The following is an 18,982-nucleotide window of genomic DNA, read 5'->3' as shown; positions in this document are numbered from 1 at the left end:
TTTTAACGGTGACCGAGCCTACTGTACTCATGAGAAATGTCATTTGGTGATCAAAAGCCATTTTTTACACTGGTAGCATAAATAAAACTGGTGTGCGCCTTTAAATAATGTTGGGTAGACAATCAGACAAAGCAAGATGCATCCAAGCTTTATTTGGCCCCATTTTTCACTCTAAGTTCATTTTCTGAATCTGAGTTCAGACTCTGAGATCCCCCTCCCACCACCACATCCCCTTTCTCCCTCTTTATCTCTAACTATGAAAAAGTGCCAATAGTGATGTTATCATGACGCATGGGATGTTCTTCCAGTGGGAGAACAGACTGTAGGCAGACCCTACCACAGTTTAGATGAAACTAGTTTTATCTGGTCTCTTCCTGCATTTGGAAAAAGCACATTGTTCAATATCAATTTTTTTTCTAGTAGTTGCTCCTGCAGATGGGCCCCTAGAGTATCATAGCATGAGCATTGCGTATGAATACATATGCAAATAAGTTACGTCTGTGAAACAACAAAATGTGGAAAGGGGATTGTAACATAACTTGATCCTCGACCAGTGTGTTGGTGCCGTAGAAAAACTCTCATCCAGTTTTCGTGCGATTTAAACTACACAATGTTGGTTTTTTATTTTTATTGCTGCTTTAGCTGCTGAAGCTCCTGTTAGCACTATGGGTACAGTCAGTTTAAGAAAAAAATCAAAACAAGATTCTGCGAAAAGATCTGAAGAAGCATCTTTTTTTTCCTAAGATTTTTAAACACCAAATATCTGTGGTTGCCTTAGTTGCTCTGGTACATGTCTATGGCCCTGTTTATACTTAGCATTAACGTGCGCCTTGTGTGATCTGATCAAAAGACTTGTTAGTGCGGGCTAAAGAGCTAAGAGCTAATAAAAATGTTTCAAGAACTAATAAACATGTATGAGCTATTCCAGCTGTTCAAATCACATCTGTGCTCCTCTCCATTCTTTCAACCGTTTACCAAAACAACCACCATGTCCCGCATTGATGAAGTTTTTTCAACGTTTACACTCCATAAGATATATGGTCAGGTGCATCCCAGACCACCTCAGCTTTGTGATGGGATCACCAGAGACGCAGGTTAATGTCAGGTGTAAGCAGGGTGTAAGTGTACAGATTTGGTTTTAGTCATGACTCTAAGGATAATGAATAAGAATGAGGATTTATTTCTTCTTTGTGCATCCACTAACACTGCTATCAAAAGCCAAATGGGACAAAGTTCAGTGGACACAGACTGTTTGACACTGGTTGCGGTTTGACTGGAAACACATTTGCTGATTTTCCAGAAACTCGGTTAGAATTAGCTCTACATTTAGATTGGAACCCTGCTAAAGTCACTTGCTTGTATTCCACGAAGCTGCTGCTCACCGATGTCAAGCCAGTAACATGTCTGCTCTTTGCATTTTACTGTAGCTATTAAGCATGTGAAGGTTCTCACTACTGGTCCTGTGTTTCCTTAGACACCTGGTCTACTGCATATTTGACCTTTTGCTGGAGTTCCTGGTTCCTGAAATACCTGAGCAGGACTTCCAGAGGAGCCTGCTGCAGAGCCTGTCCAAGAACCCAGAGAAGATGCTGGCATGAGGAAACACCTTGAACCCAGCTTTAATTCTCCACCATCCTGACTCGGTCATTCAGCGCTGAAGAATCGCTGCAAATCAGTGCAACAGCGAGGCTGCTCCTGTTCTACTAATGTTCTGCCATCAGAGCGCATGTGAATGTTACTGGTGAGGCTGAATATTCTCTGTCCTGAGGTCACTCGGGCCTGTCTCTAATTAGGTGATGATGTATTGATATATGAGGCTCTTGAACGTGGTGTTCTGCACACACACACACACACACACACACACACACACACACACACACACACACACACACACACACACACACACACACACACACACACACACACACACACACACACACACACACTACATTTGAAGCAGCTTTGATTACATGAGAGCACCTGGTTTGTGTTTGATCTTAGAACGTGTCTGATGTGGCAAAGCCTCCTCCGATCTCCACATCCAGTCTCTTCCTGCTTGCTAAACTCCCCGGCTTTGACTAAACTCAATTCAGATGGTCTTCACACTCTGCCCCCCCCCCCCCACACACACACACACACAGTCTCTGGTTAGAAAAACCCACACATGCTCCTCTAATCTGGAGAAGCAGGATTTGCCCCCCCCCGAAAAACTTAAATCTCAAGACGCTCTATAGGGATTTTAGCATCACCATTTCTGTTCTCTGTTGAGCCATTCTTTAAAATACCCCACTGGCTCTGTATAGAGCCACACGTGTGATTCTGACATAATGTGAGCTATACTTCCTAAATCTGAGCCTTCCTTAGGGGATTACATGCGTCTGGTAAGATTTTTTTTCCCAACCTGAAGTATCCAGGTGTAGGAAAAATGCATAGTGCACCGTGTTGAAGAGTCGTCCATAAGATATTTTACTGGCTTCACAGATACGTCACAGTTCTTTTAAGACACTCCTCAGAGAATGATCTGCGTAGTTAATGTCTGAATAATAGAAGAACTGGGCTCCACAAAAACACCTATATGAAGGATGAAGAAATGGTTCTGGCATAACTCCATCCAATAACTTCATGTAGGCTTCCAAATGTAACTTTCTGTCCATCACTGGAACTGCTGGAGTCTATGCACAGTTCAAATCATTTAATAGATCTTTGATAATAAGCAGAAGGTCCCCCCAAATTAAAATGAAACATATTTTCTCACTTACTCTGACTTTTTACATTACTACAGCTTTGCATTTGCAGAGCTTTGGCTTTATTTGATCAGGTTTTGAGATATCTGTCTCTGAGATTTGCACCAAATTTGATCAAATTTGTATAAAATTCATCAGGTACAAAGACCCAAGCTGATCAGATCCAAGAGTTTGGACCCATGACGACTTTCACTGATGATAAAATCGTCATGTTCCCTGTGGGTTAATTGAACACAAACAAGTCAGCTTTTATAAAGGTTTTAGAAGTTGTAACTAATTGTTTTTATAACTGATTAATAATTAATTTACTAAACCATTAATAAGAATAGCTTTTGGTTTATTAGACAGTTAAACTGATCTATAAAACATGAATACATGTTTTATAAGCAGTAATAAAGCCATTAGTTACAACTAATAAAATCTTTATAAAGGGTGACTTATCATGGAGTTCAGTAACTGTCATCCATCATCTTCTAGTCACCTTGGAAACCATCTGAAGAGAGTTTCAATTGTGTAATCACACTGTACGGTCACTTTATACATCATTTTGAAGGTTTTTGCACTTTGAAAAAAAACAAACTGCCTTAGCATCTAATTGCCTTTGTGGTGGTGACACATCTATCAGCCCTTCATTCCCTGTTAGGTAAAGACAACAAGCAGGAAACTGTTGTAGTTTACAGAAAATATCCCAAGTATGTTACAACGCAGATCTGTTTTGATATGTTGATCACAGACATTACGTGGAATTCCGATATCTTAACATAGACTGTCTTAAAATACTGTTCGGTTAATCTTTGATTGAAGCTGGCCAGACAATGATGTCATTTAAAGTTAATCCAACCTTTCTTGGCAACATTTGTGGTCCAGAAATCCTCATGATGATTAAAATGTAGATGTTGTATTTGGAGTATGAAGCCACCTTCAAATGGGTTATGTTAAGATAAACATATGCAGTATTATCCCATTTAAAAATACGTCAAATATCAATTATGTCTCTTGCGACCATACCTGCTTATTAAGAATTTAAGAAATGTTACATTCCATTTGTTAAAAAATGAAGTCAGATCTTAATGCTACAATCATTCCACTGTATTTATGAACCTATTTATTTGATGTGCTGAACAATTATCTGAATTCCGTCCATGAAATAATGAAAGCTGTGCCAGTGCTGACAGAGAGGACTGTGCTCTGTTACAAAGTGCTTTCTCCTTGATTTTGCCTTACAAGGTGATGGAAGTTTGACCTGCCTGACCTGCACTGATGCAGCTGCTGTGGAGCCTCTGTATATGCCTTAGTAGAACATAAGCACCCAGTCCAGTCACAGCTCTCTGTACTAAAAAAATATTAACGTAAATGTTCTTTTTATCGTGTCAAATTGTGCTGAATGTTGAAGCTGTTGCGGTTATTGTGAAGAGATTTTTTTTTTTTGCTTGCTTATGCTAATGAAGGAATTCCATGTATGTTGCCATGTGAAAATTAGACAGCACACATTTATTCACGTGTCAAAAATAAAAGTTCACTAACGTGTTCCTTTTTATGTTTAACAAGATTTTTCATGTTGTAATTATGTATTTATTACTGCGAACTATATTCAATGACATACAATAAGACAACATCACTTTACCAGCTTGACCAACATTTCTAGCTAACATTAATATGTTTTTATCTATATGCAGGCAGGCCGGGGTGGAAAGGTGATTTTAAGTGTGTGGTACTCAACATTAGACACTTTATTAAGTCATTCATCTCTTCAATTGATCTTTCGAAAAAAAATAAAGCGTGTTTCTGGGGTTTACGTCTCCATTGGCATCTACTACAGCACTTTCTTTAAGAACTTGAAGCCTTTGTGATTTTAACTAAGTTAAAGTAACTAAGTTAAGTAACTAAGTAAAACGCCGAACATCACTCTCTAACCATAAGGACGGATCAGCAAAAAATACCGGAACCTTTTCTCATTATAACAATACGACAGTTTACCATGTTATGTTTTGTCTGCCGTACTTATCTGCATAAGTCAATAGTAGATGTTAGAAAGAAATGCAATGTGCTGTTTGTCTTTGGACCTTTACATATTTATGCCAAATGTTAGCTAAGATGTTAGCTAAAACTAAATGCTTAGGTCTTTTACAGTAATATACAGTAATTGTACAGTCTCACTATTAACTTCAATCCAAGTTTCTGTAATCCCTGCACCTTTTTTTTCACCTTTTTGTCTTATTTCCTATCAGATCGTATCTGGTGACTTGTGAACATTGTGCAGTTGTGTTGTGTGTATTAATGCTGTGAATCCATCTATCCATTTGCTGGCACAGATTGTGTTGCAGTCTTTACAACATTCGCTGTTTGTTTCTGAGCATATTTGCAAAAAAAAAACAAAACAATAAAGTTACCAAACATGACTTATTAAATCTTCAACTGTTGTTCACACTCATTATTTTCTTGGCTCGTGGTAGGCGATACATTTTACAAGAGACTGGCGAGTTGCTCTTTATGAGTTTTGACTTTAAATTTATCACAGGCGTGTTTTTTAACTGTCTGGAGGTACACCAGAAATATACATGGTCTCTTCTCTTCAGAGGCAAATATCCAAACAGATTTGAATCCAGACATTCATATCATCTTTTCACCTCTTTGTATAGACTTTGTGCATTTGCTGTGGATCTGAATGCCCTCCGACCCCCCCCCCCCCCCCCCCCCCTAATTTGCTGTAGCCTGTAGACTTGCGGTTCATATCCATGTCCAACAACAACAAGAAGTGTGCGGATGAAAACCTTTAAATATCCTATAATAAAGATCAGAGGCCTTTCTTGGAACAGTTTCTATTAAGCTCCGCTTCTCTCACAACAAAGCGGCGGGGGTCGGGATGGGGAGGGGTTTAGAAGTCGGCTTTGCATTGCCGAGAAATCCGCTTAATTTGGATTTAAAGATAAAACTGTAAGCGACCCCTTTGGATTAGTTAAGCACCGATCTCACAGTATTACAGTGATACTATGAATGAACGGATGAATTGTGCTCAAGAAAATTCAGATTGAATACATTTGGATTTTCTCTCAGGTAAATATAATATTTCAGTCCTCTTCTGACCTCTGTTACATGAGACAAATTCTCCCAAAGGCTTTAAATCCTCAGACCTCAGTCTTTGTTTGCTAAAGTTTCCATTTCAAAACAGGCTCCATTCAAGATCCACTTGGCAGCTTACGTCTTCATCAGGAGATAGAGTTTACTCAGTTGCCAGGAACGCTATATTTTGAAGCTTTCCATTATTCTAAAGGATTTCACGTTGGCTTAAACATTCATTCCATGCCTTGGAGCCAACAGTTGACAAAACACTCCAATCCAGGTCTGCTTACTCACTTGCTTTAGAGCTTCTGACCATATCACACAGTCTAATAATAATGGTTAATATAGTTCCATGACAATTGACCAAACTACATCTTCTAATGAAGACCATATGATATGATCAAAAGTTTCAGACCAAGTAAGTAAGTGAACTTTTTCCAAGATCCAGACTGAAATACCTCAACAATTAAATGGATCCATGGACCCGTAAGGATGAATCCTACTGAAACAACCATGAGGTTGACATTTGTAATTTAGAGTGAAATATCTCTTCAACTTTTGGATGGATTGCCATGAAATTTACAGCAGATATTCAAGGTCCCCAGAGGATACATCGTAACCACTTTGATAAGCCTCTGACTTTTCCTCTAGCACCACAATGAGGTTGACTTTTTCATTCTTTTTTTAAATATCTTGACAACTACTGACTGGATTGCTGTCGAATTTGGTTCACACATTCATGGTCACTAGAGGAGGAATTGTAATAACTTTGATCTCTTGACTTGTAGTTTAGCGCCATCATCTGGTCAAAACTGTATCTCATCCTAATACTTAAATTGGATTAGGGTTAGGTTTGTCATTGATGACAGCAGCTAATTAGCAGGCGTTACCATGCTAACACACTCAACCAAAACAGAGATTATGGTCAGCAGCATACCTGCTTAACCCAACATGCTAGCATTATCACAGTGAGCATGTAATAGGATCTATTGCTGATGTTAGCATCTAGCTCAGTCACAACGGCTGTAGATCGTTGGCCTGTTTTTAATATTTTGATTTAACTAAGGCTGCAGCTAACAATTATTTCAATTATCATGGTCAATTGATCAGTGTAGTCTGTAAAATGTCAGAAAATAGAGACAAGCCCATTACAACCTCCCAGACTCCAAAATGATGTTGTGAAATAGCTAGTATTATCCAACCAACAGGCCAAAGCCCAAAGATATTAAGTTTACGATGCTATTAAACAGACAGTAAAGTAGCAAGTCCTCACACTGAGTAATTTTGAACAGCAAATATTAGTATTTTTCTTGTGAAAAATGATTAATATGATCATGAAACTCTAAAAAGACCTCAAATAAACCTTCACTCCCATTTAGTTCATATCCAGAAATACCAGTCCTGCAGTATGTCGAAACCCTTCCTCGCTGTAATATGTCACAGACCCGACACAAGACTTGGCTCGTTGGAACATAAGAGTGAATTGTCTCATGGGATATGCTCCAGTGATTTGTATATTAGTGAGTATTAATGAGTCCTCATAGTTTAGGGACAGAGAGCCGAAAAGAGCAACAGTGCCAGTAAAGGCCTCTGTGTGCTGGATGAGCCTCAGTTCCTGGAAGGCTATTCACAGAGCTGCGTCTTACTGGTTGGGGGGTCTGTGTGTGGAGTGTGTAGAGATTTATACTAGAGCTGGTGGTTTTGAACTGAGTCAGTTGACATTATCTTTACATTAATGTTTCTCCCAGCATTTTATTATCAAGGTGAAGAGCCTTGACAGCAGCCTGCACTGTCCCAGACCACTAAAACTGAATTGTTACATCAAATTGTTGTAAGTGGGTTTGCCAGGCTACTATTCAGTAGCTGGGGACCTTTGGGATCCATAACTCCCTTTAAATGAAGAAATAATGACTTCCCCCCCCCAAAACTCTGTTGGACAATTAAATAAAGGATTATAATGTAATCATTAATAAATGATTCACAGACTGTTTTAATGTATTTGCGGTTCAGGAGGCTCCTTCATCATGGATGACAAACACAGGACTGTCTCCTCCTTCATGTGCGATCTGAATACGTTCACATGGACAGGGCATGGAGGGTGGGGGTTGGAGGGGTTGGGGGGGCAGATTTGCATCATCCAGCTTTGCATTGACTTTGCATGATCCATATTGACAGGAAAGTCACAGTTGAGTGGTCTTTGTGTTTTGGGGGGCCAGGGCAGCTTTTGGCCAGAAGCCAGGGCAACAAGCCATCACACCCACATGACCAGACCGACTCACAGTGTCGCTGTAGCAACTGGAGAAAAAGGAGGTGGTACGCAGGAGAAGCTTTTACCTACTGCTGCTGCTGCTGGCATAGTCTGCAGAAAGTCACAAGTTGCTATGGTGACAAATGCATTTTTTTCTTCTTTTATCATTAATACCTCCCTTTAACACATCATGGGAAAAAGATCATTGAAGACTTGTATGCAAATTGAAGAAAGCTGTCCTGACAAACGTGTAATGAGTGCTGATCTTATTCATGCAACAGTAAATAGGCTTTTTTAAGAAAGCACATCTTCAATTAAAGAAAAGAAGCTTACAATAAAGCAGGTGAATTAGTCTATCTACATGATTCTTGCAACATAATTATGGGTGGTTGATTGTATTGGATTACAGTGTAGGAAAGTTAAAAAAACTCCATGAAAAAGTGTTCCATTGAAGGTATTTAGTGCTACCCTCCAAATATTTTAAAGTAAAGGAAGTGGACATGTCTCCTGTGTGTGCACTGCCCCATCAGGATTAAGCAGAAAAGCTTAAAAACACATCTGTCTATACAAATAAATCTATGCACACCTCTGTCAAAATCATCATTGGTTTAAGCTGTTTTGCTGTTGGACCCCTGATGCTACCAAGTTTCCACCGGATGCAGTACATGTAACACACCATTTTTAATACTTAATAATGATGTGGCTCAGGAGGTAGAGCGGCCGTCCACCAATCAGAAGATCTGAGGTTCAATTCCTGGCTCCTCCAGTCTACATGTCGATGTGTCCTTGGACACATTGTCAAAATTGCTCCGGAGGCTGCGCCAATGGTGTATGAATGTGTGAGTGTTTGTTATCTTCCTTCTGATGAGCATGTTGGCACCCTGCGTGGTAGCCCTTTCCATCGGTGATTGAATGGGACCTGTCGTGTAAAAGCACTTTGAGTGATCAAAAGACTGGAAAAGTGCTATATAAGTACAGTCCATTTACCATTTAATGCAGAATGCAGCTGGTTTAGTATGGCAGTACAAACCCTCGAATAAATATGCAATACAATAGTTACACACTGTAACTCATTGCTTCCCTTCTCCAGTCCCTGTGAAATTTCTAAAATCTGTCTTTCATGTCTTAGGTCCCAGGCTGCTCATTATTATCAACTACTATCTTAATACCTAATACTACCGTCTTAAAGTTGTCAGTGTTCAGCCACTCTTGAAAAAAACATCTCTCGACCAAGCCCAGAATTATAAACCAATCTTCGAGATACCAAAAGTCCCAGAAAAAGCTGTTACAGACCAACTCCTGAAGTTGAAGATGATGCACATATCTATTTCCAAACTCAATAACCTGAATCACCTGTCCTCCCTGAGGTGATTGCTTAGCTGCCACCAAAGATTTGTTGTCTTTTCTTTCCCTCCTCCTAAACCCTAACAAAACAAAAGTTGTTTTAATTGGACCTGATTACTTTGCCACTGCAGTTGATGAGTTTATTGGTCCATTTCATTCAAATATCAATTCTACCACTAAGAATCTAGGTGTAATCTTCGACCAGTATAGGACTTTTGAACATCACGTTACTAAGTCCAGTCCTGTTTTCTTCAACTAAGAAATATCGCTAATAATGATGATATATATCTTCTATGGATCTCAAACTATTAATTCACACTTTCATCGACATGCGCCTTCGTCAAGCGGCTCTAAATCGTTTGCAGTTTGCAATGGCAACTAGCCATTCTTCCATCCTTCCACCGGCTCCACCATAAAATACAGAATAAACTACAAGATCCTGTCGATACCACATATGGCCCTTCAAGACCTTGTCTGTAGTTACATTTCCGATCTACTTGTTCGTCATTCCATTTCTCAAAAACGTTGTTCCTCAAATCTCCGCCTTTTATCCATTCCCTACTCCAACTGCAAGACAAAAAGTGACTGCAGTTTTGCAGGTTTAAGTCACAACCTTGTGGAATCATCTCCCCCAATCTGTCTGATTTGCGGAATATTTGGACTGTTTAAAGCCACTTATAAAAACCTGTCTTTATAGGCAAGCCTTTTTTTTTCTCCATCCCCATCGTATGTTTCTGTTTGTTTTAGTCTGGTCTGTTTCTCATTGTGCCATGTTTTATATTGTAATATATTTTGCTTTATTTATTCATTTATATATTTTTATTGTGTGTATGTGTGAAACAAGTGCTATAAAAATAAAGCTTTACTTACTTACTTACTTAATAATTAATCAAGTTACCAAAAGCAACTGGGACTGTTGGGACCCCTTAAGGTCTACGGTCAATTATCTGCTTTGCCTTGCTGGTAATCAAGCCTTGTTAAATAACAGCTACAAAACCTGCAGTTTCATATTACATGACCTTGACCTTTCTCTTATGATGAAATGATCGGGGTCCTATTGGCACATTAGGACAGCAGTAGAGAGACATACCTAAGCCAGTAAGACAAGTAAACAGCCACATGTCATTGTTCAATGAAATGCATGTGTCCTTAATATTTCAGCTCTTCGCTAATAAGAAAAATAACAAGGGGCTGCAACTGATGATTGTATTCATGATTCATAATTTGTTGATTCATCCGTTACACTGTAAAATGTCATTAAGTAGTGAAAATGTGCAGCACATGTTCCCTAAGCCCGAGGTCACATCGTCAAATTATTATTATTTTATTCAGTTTTATTCCAGATGAACTGTCGAAAACTCAATGATATTCGGTTTGTAATAATATAAAACAGAGAAAAGCAGCAAATCAGAGAAGTTACAACCGCAGAATATATAACTAATCAATTGATCAGGAACTTGTTTCAGCTCCAAAAAAACAGTTCCCTTTTAAACTTTTGTGGCATTTTTTTGTTAGGGTTAGGGTTTTTGGGTGTTTTAGGGTCACCTCACATAAAGGAATAATGTAATCCTTAAGTTTATCTGAAAATTAGTATGTATACAATTAGTATGGATACATGATTATGATTGTACAGTGACACACAGCTATGCTTTAATATTGATTTGCTTTCAGTATGTGATTTGTTTATGATGGACGAACATTTACAGCAAACCCTACTAATATGTAACCTACTGATCATGTAATTGTGGTCACATTTTCTCCATCTGTGGATAAAGCTCATGTGGCGTGATTGAAAGCTCCAGCACAGCTATTAAATGGACCTTGAGGTGAGACTGTTTTGTCAGCTGCTGTTTCCAAGGTCAAGAATGAATTCTGAAATGTAACTTTTTCATCAACATGGACAAGAAGTTCTTATAGTTCTCCAACAAAATTTTAAAAAAGGAAAATTTGAACATTTCCATGATAACTGGGCAAAATGCCATCTCCTGATGAAGATTATGCAATATTATCGAAAGCTCTACAACTGTGTTGCCAATAGTCAGATTCATCTCGAACAGTGTGTGCACAACCCAGCATCAACCCACCAATTACCACTTTAAATAACTGCATTAAAAGACAACAGTTACATCAGTGTTGTAATTTGATGACTTGCATCTCGTTCCAAACCGCAGAGCTAATCGGCCGTATCGTTGCTATGGCGCCCACACGCCCTCCTGACTGGCAGTTTTCATGGAGTAAATAAATTCAAAGTCTTGTTTCACTTCAGCATCAGTCTGCACAGGCTGATGATTTACATGGAAACCACATGTTCTCCGTCCTCGACAGGTTATGCAATCTCCTCTCATCGCACACACACATACGCACACACACACACACACACACACACACACACACACACACACACACACACACACACACACACACACACAAACACACACACAAACACACAAACACACACACATTCTCCAGCACTGACATGCTTTCGTCTCTGGTCGTTTTCTGGAGGCGCACTCCACCTTCGTTCTCTGTAAAACTCTTGTTTTCTTTTCTTTCTTACATAATAAAATGCAGACACACACACACACACACACACACACACACACACACACACACACACACACACACACACACACACACACACACACACACAGGCCTGCAGCTCGCTCTGAGGACATACATGTTTTAGCAGACAGCCCTTTAAAGGACAAAACCTGATACAGAATCCCCAAAAAAGGTGTTTTTACTTGAACAGTTTTGTCTGTTTCTGCAGTGTTTTTCAAAATCCAAAATAAGAAAGAAATCTTGCCTTTAATGCCACCAGGAGACATTTGGAGTCATTTCTTTGACAACATAATTCTGGTTTTAACATCTCGAGGCAAATAATCATCATGGGACACTGCAGCCGGCCAGAAAAAACAGCTCAACACAGTGTGGTCTGATATTCATGGGTTGGGAAGACTGTTTATGCAATATTTCAAAATGCCTGCTCACATTAAACACACATGGATTACAATGATACCAAAGTAAGAACAAAAACAAGAGGATTCAAATGTGTGTCTACTGATTACCAAGAAACCTGCATATGGAGCCTCCTCTTTTAAGACCAATGTTGTCATCGCTTGTTTGGTCCTGAAATGTGTCTCCATCTGTCCTAAAGTTACCAGACAGCTAATAACAGTCAACTCACCTGCTTTAACAATGTGCACATATTGTCTTTTGTGGTCTGTCTGCTGTCCAACAGGTTACAAACAGCAAATCTATGCCTCAGTGCTGCATTACAGTGCCATCTAGTGGCTCAAAGATGATACAACTTTATTTATATGGCACCTTAAAAACAGCGATTTTCAAGAAGATTCAAAGTGTGAAAACAGAGCAAAATGATCAAATGAAACAATCACCTGTTCATGGTTTAAACATGAATTAATTTATGAATTTATTTATCCTGAATGTGATTTATTTCTGTGTTACTACACTGTCATATTTATTTTAATATTTAGCATTTCACTGACTGCATTTTCATCACCATGTGTCACTTTAACTTGAGTATCAGGATTATAGTAATGATATCTATTAAACACATAAAACTCTTGAGCGCTATTAATTAGATTAAATGGATCAAAGGGGCTTAATCTCCGATTTCTCACACAAAAACAACAACCAGGAACCAGCTGAACCACATAGTGATGGGGTGTTTCAGAGGAGGCGTAAGACCTAGGAATCCTTCACCTCTAGATGGCAACATAATCAAACTCTTGATTTAGAGTCCATCGTCACTCTGACCACAGAGAGGCGCTACATGGTAAACTAATGGTGATCCACCTGTTACCACTCTTGAAAGGAGGCTGTGGAAGCAGGGATGTAGCAGAAGGTGCTCAGCCTCAGGTGTCTTGTCATTCACATACTTTAACAAATTATAGCAAGAGTGAGAATTTCCTCATAGGTGTGATCATGAATAGGGTAAATGTGCTGTCTCTAAACTTCCTTTACAAAGTTTCCTGCTGAGAAATGCATCATGTGACAAGTGAGACTATAAATCACTAGATTATGAGCTCTTCCTCGCCGCTTTTCTGAAGAGACACTGTACATAAAATGGAAAATGGGCAGCAAATGAGAAGAAGAGCAACGACAGCTGGAAGGAGTTAAATCCCAGTTCGGCCGGTTGTTTGCCAGTAACCGGCTCTCCGCCTCACTGTCGCAATGCAGCTAAACTGCTGAGCATTCAAAACAACTTCCACAGCTGTATTTGTAACCAGAATCCTCCTCTGCCTAATTAATTTCCCCCGCCTGTATAATTGGCTCGTGCTGTATTTGTTATTGTTTCACCGCTGGGGAAATCATTCTCCATTTGTCAAACCACACCAAACTTTTTTTTTTTCCTATGGTGAATTTAACGTGTTCTTTAGCTGGATTCTGTCATTAAAGCTTTGTTATAGACAGTGATGTCATGGTGAGTGAAAAAGGTGGGGAAACAATGACCTCCTGTCAGTGAACATCAATTCAAAACCTAACCATTAAGTCGAACTGCCAAAAAGTATGAGCAAATATCAATCCTGCTCCCAGAAAAACATGATTTTTTTCTCTCTCCTACCCTCATGTTCTAGAGCTTTTTCACAATGACAAGAATACAGTTGTCCTGTACAGTAAAACAATCATTTTTATTAGTAACATTAGATATTAACAGCTTAAATACATAACAATAGAAGCAACCATACCTGCTGTTTCTTACAATAGTTTTCCAAGAATTAAGTAGAATAATTATCAATTCCGCTAAGTACCAACCTGGAGCTGGAAGCGATTAGCCTAGCTAAGCATAATGAGGAAGCTTTAAACATATCCACGAGGTCGAAAAGTGCATAAATAATGATCAACATTTTCCAAGAGTTAAACAAAACAATCATTGGCACACTGACCAGTGTACATTAAGTGCCTAACTGGAGCTGGGAACCGATTAGCCTAGCTTAGCATAACGAGGTAGCATTAAAAAACACATGCAAAGTCAAAATGTGCAGAACTAATGAAATGTTCCAACAGTTAAAAGGAACAATCAATGCCATGCTGACGTCTGTGCATTAAGTTCTGAACTGGAGCAAGGAAGCCATTATCCTAGGTTAGCATAACAAGGAAGAGTTAAACGTGCAGGGAATATCAGCAAAATGTTCTGTTGACACCATATTTGATGTGTTTTTCTGCGCGTCTACTCTTGCTCAATGTATTTACAGAAAATAAAGCATTGATTACATTTTTACGGTTATGTATAGGCGACTCACAGCACTTAGTTAAGAATAGAGAAAGATGTTTTTTGTCAGATATTTGAAAGGTAACAGGAGGCAGGAGACATGATGTGTTTACTTTATTAACATTGAACAGACATCACAGTCTATCTTTAACCTTAACCAAAGTGCTTTTGTAGCCAAAAACCCCAAACCTAACCACACGTAGGACTCAGGATGTGACTCTCATTCTCTGGTGTCTGAATCCTGCACTCTGGCCTCCCTAACCACAGTCCCACTTTCCTTACTCCAAATAACATCTCCACTCAACATAATCCAGACAGCAATTACATTTCCCTCAAACATACTTTGGCAAAACAGAAGTATATAAGTATATAAATGTAATTTCTAGGTGATCCGGTTGCCAAATAATTAGGCCACTTCTAATTTAATTGGCTTGATAAAAATTGTTTTGGAAAGCTTGTGACATTTTGGGCAACTGTTTGTACTATTTGGCCTGTTTCCTCAGTGAAAACCTATATTCCAATTAATTAACCCTCCTCTCCTCTGAGGGGTATGATTTAGATTGACACTGTGCTGACTTCAGTGGGCTCGCCTAAAAGTGCAATAACTGAGAGTCATAGCTCTGTGATGAAAGACTTAGTAGACTTAGTTAGTGTTATCAGTTGGTGGAGATAATTTTTTAATACTGCAGCCATGATTTTGTATTTGGCAAATTACATTGAAAAAACAAAAACATTCTTCTCCTTACTGGTAATACAAAAATTGGAAACTTTTATGAAGATAGGGTGATGTACACTTTGATTGGGCTTAGGCCTATCCCAATAATTATGTTATCGACTTATCGTACAATAACGTAATTATCAACATCATCATGTCTATATATGGACTTATCGTATTATACATGGACATGACCTTGATCATTTTTTGACCTCAGTATTGCCACACTTCACATTAGCAGCTAAGAGGCTATTCATGTCACATTGGCTAAAGAAGTATTGTCTTCCATTCTTCACTGTGTACGTCCTGAGTGGAGACTGCAGAAGAATTAAAGGTTAATAACTCTGTCCCCAACTATAATGGCAGTCTGTGTTTTTACAGAAGTGTAGCGCCCACTCTCCAATCCCACCCCCCGCCCCCCTTACATTATTATGCTATTATATTATCATTATATCAATGGTATTAAATGATCTTCAAATGACAATAATATCGTTCATAATGATTATTTCTGAGGCAATATATTGTCCAACAAAAGTAGTTATCATGACAGGCCTAATTGGGCTGTTTAGCGTCAGTCAAATATGCAAACACTTGGTTGAAGCTGGGTAAACAACTAGCTTAGCTCTGTCTGGCGTAGTCATGGTAACTAGCTACTTCAACCAAGAAATAGTTCTTGTAAATCCTCAAAATCACAAATTGATACTTTTACATTGGTTTGTGCAGGTTAATTCTTTGAGCGACATAATGTTAATAAGCTCTTATGGTTGTTGGTAGTTGTATTATTGAAGTTTGGCCCAACTCTTTATGCTAAGCTGCTTAACACAGAGACATCAGGGTGCTTTTTATCTTCTCATGTAACTATACAGAAGAAAGAAATAAGTGCGTATTTCCTCAAATCCCTTAAAGTCCACTGACGTCAAAATATGTTGCTTGTTTAAGTAGCGAAATATGAACATGAAAAAAAGTGCTTTATGAATCCTTTTTCTAATATGTCTGCTATGTATTAGATCCCTAACCCAAATCAAATAATATAATATTTGATATCAGCATTTTTATCATATTGCCTTCATCCTAAATCTGAATCCCTCTGCTTGGAAGCAGATTTCAGGGACTTTCTCCTGCTCGTCTTATATTATTGTGCCTGTATCAAATTTAACGCTTAATGTGCAGCTGTCCTCGGTAACCTGACTCTGTTTGCCTCGACATAAAGTCAACAGAGTTCTCTTTGTTGCGTTGAATTGCTGATTTCCTGAAGCGAATAGGAAATATAACATTGTTGGCTGCCAACAGAGGAGTGTGTGTGACACATCTCTTGTCATTCCACAGACCTCTAAACAATGCTGGCAATGAAAACACACACACACACACCAGACTGATATGGTATGACTTTAGACTCAGTCAGTGTGCTGGTGGTGCGTCCGTGAGCTGCATACACAAAACGCAACCACACACAGAACGTACACATCAACACACTTCCAGCACTTCTTATCTCTTTCTTTCTCTCTTTTTTTACACACATACACCTCCAGGGACTGGATAATTTCTAAAAAGCGCTGTCCTCTAATTGCAGGGGAAGGTTCAGAGAAAGGGTGAATGGGAGGTTAACTGACAGTCAGCCAACCTCTGGGCCATAAGGTGCTTTGACCTGATGCCACTGCAGCCCTGAGGGGCCGACAGCACATAGCTGAGGTCAAAGCCTTTCACTTCACTGAAGAGAATAAACATATAAGAGTGAAGAGTTAAGTAGGCTCTCATTTTCAATAATTATAATGATGTTAAACAAATTGTTATTCAGTCTGTTTAGCAGATTTGAATAATTGAATAGTACTGTAAAGCGTCAGTGCTATCAATACCATAAGTGTGAAATACATGTAGAAGCTACCTATTTTACAGGTCTGTAATTGAACATCAACCTGATCAGACCCACAACTTTCTTTCTTTTTTTTTTTTTTACAAACTGTGCCTACTAAACACCAGTAGGCCCAGTGAGCTGTGGTTGGGGAGCAACAGGTTGCGTCTGGGGACTAACGCGCTGCGACTGAGTTCCGAGATGTTGTGAAATGTGTGCTTATTACCACCTTTGGACTACTATGCTATGCTTTTGCTCTGAAGCTTGTTTTCTGCTCCTTTGATGAGAAAATAATGTTTTACGTGTGTTTACTTTGTTGTAAAATGTGTTGTGGTCAATAGGGGGAGCTAGCCGTCTCATTAGCTGCAGGGCGTTTCTAGTCGTTTCTATTGTGTTGTGTCATCGTGCCAGTTCTTTGCTGACATTAGTAAAGAGGTTAGGGACTGGGAAGCATGGAAAATCCGTCCCGTTTAATTCAAATAGAAATCAGTCCATAGGCTGTTACAGGCAACCAAGAAAGTCGGGGAAGGTCTCAATTTTTGAAGTTACATTAACACATCCTCAGCAATAAAAAACGTATTAATACATGAAATTTGCTTCCCAATCCTACATAGAGAACCCTTAATTTACTAATGTCACTCCTCTAGTTCCTGTGTTCAACATTATTTTTGATTTCAGACACATATCATAATAACAATCTGAACCTGTCAGTCAATTCTATTAGATGTGCTTTGACATGCGCTATTGCCCCCATTGATTACGTATTCTCACTCAATACTGGACACATTTCCAAAAGTGTTGTACCCATGAATCATTTAGTCCAGGTTAAAAATACTGAAGTTGCCCTTTAATGACTGTGAGAATATATATATATATAGTAATACTAAGAAATCACATTTGATTTCGTACAGTGATGTCCAAAACATGTTGCAGCTTCAGTCTTCATAAATGTACTTTGTTTTTGAGTTGATTTGATCTGTATATTAGATTTAAGCACAAATGACCTCACCCCCTCTGTCAGTGGTTGAACAACTGGTTTCTATATATGGATCTGTTTTCACTGGGTTTCTTTGTTTATAGGTTGACCTGAAGCTCCTCAGACTATTTTAGCTGGCAGCTGACTGCGCTGCTCTACGTATTGGTAGATGATCAAAGGCTTGAACCCAGTGTGACCTATAAGACTATAGTCTGAACCCAGCATACTGTAGGTGTATGTTTACATGTAGTCCAGTGGAGTAGGCCGAGTGGAAAATTAGCAGCAATCTGTCTTATGTTTCAGTCTAATATGCGGGGTAAGGAAAAACGGAAACTGTTATGGATACAATGTCTTATAATCATAAAGTTAAGACAAACAGAAAGTTATTATTGTAGTCCATATATTTAAAAAACATTACTTCAAAATGTAATTTGAATTCTGTCTGTAGATTTCAACATTTGAATGCTTCATTACCTTACTTAAAACTGTTCTATTTAATAATTGTATATTTACAATATATTATGTGTAATGTGAACAGTGACACTTGTAGTGACAAACGCACAGACAACTCATTTTAGCATGTTTCAGCTCATTTTTCAGTTATTCTGCCTGCTTTTTGGCCTTTGCACTATTGCTTGAGTCTCACAGGTCTCATTATTACTGTTTTTAGACACAAGGCCAGTTTTAGGGGGACAGCTCTGATAAAGGCTCTGTAGCAGCCAGATTTTCCCAATAGTTAGTTGATACTGGAACAGAGCTTACAAGTACAGTATAGTGACTATTGAACTAACATGGGTGACTCCTGGTGAA

General features: G+C 38.8%; 1 protein-coding gene across 2 annotated transcripts in view; it reads left to right on the top strand.

Annotated features, from left to right (window-relative positions):
• snx19b (sorting nexin 19b) overlaps positions 1 to 18,452 on the top strand; it is a 51,025-nt gene extending 32,573 nt beyond the window's left edge. Inside the window, exons 13-14 of one of the 2 annotated variants that reach the window (XR_009925191.1) lie at positions 1,475 to 4,201; positions 18,442 to 18,452. Coding sequence is in view for 1 of the 2 variants with exons in the window: in XM_062419767.1 (XP_062275751.1) it covers positions 1,475 to 1,598 (124 nt within the window). In the remaining variant the exon portion in view is untranslated. Of the gene's footprint in view, positions 1 to 1,474; positions 4,606 to 18,441 lie in introns of those variants that run through there. The other variant, XM_062419767.1, reaches the window with a different exon arrangement.
• Positions 18,453 to 18,982: the final 530 nt, after the last annotated feature.

This window comes from Scomber scombrus, chromosome 5, assembly GCF_963691925.1.
Source record: "Scomber scombrus chromosome 5, fScoSco1.1, whole genome shotgun sequence".
NCBI classification, from domain to species: domain Eukaryota; kingdom Metazoa; phylum Chordata; class Actinopteri; order Scombriformes; family Scombridae; genus Scomber; species Scomber scombrus.
The sequence above is the reverse complement of the archived record's forward strand: the minus strand, read 5'-3'. Positions and strand labels throughout refer to the sequence as shown.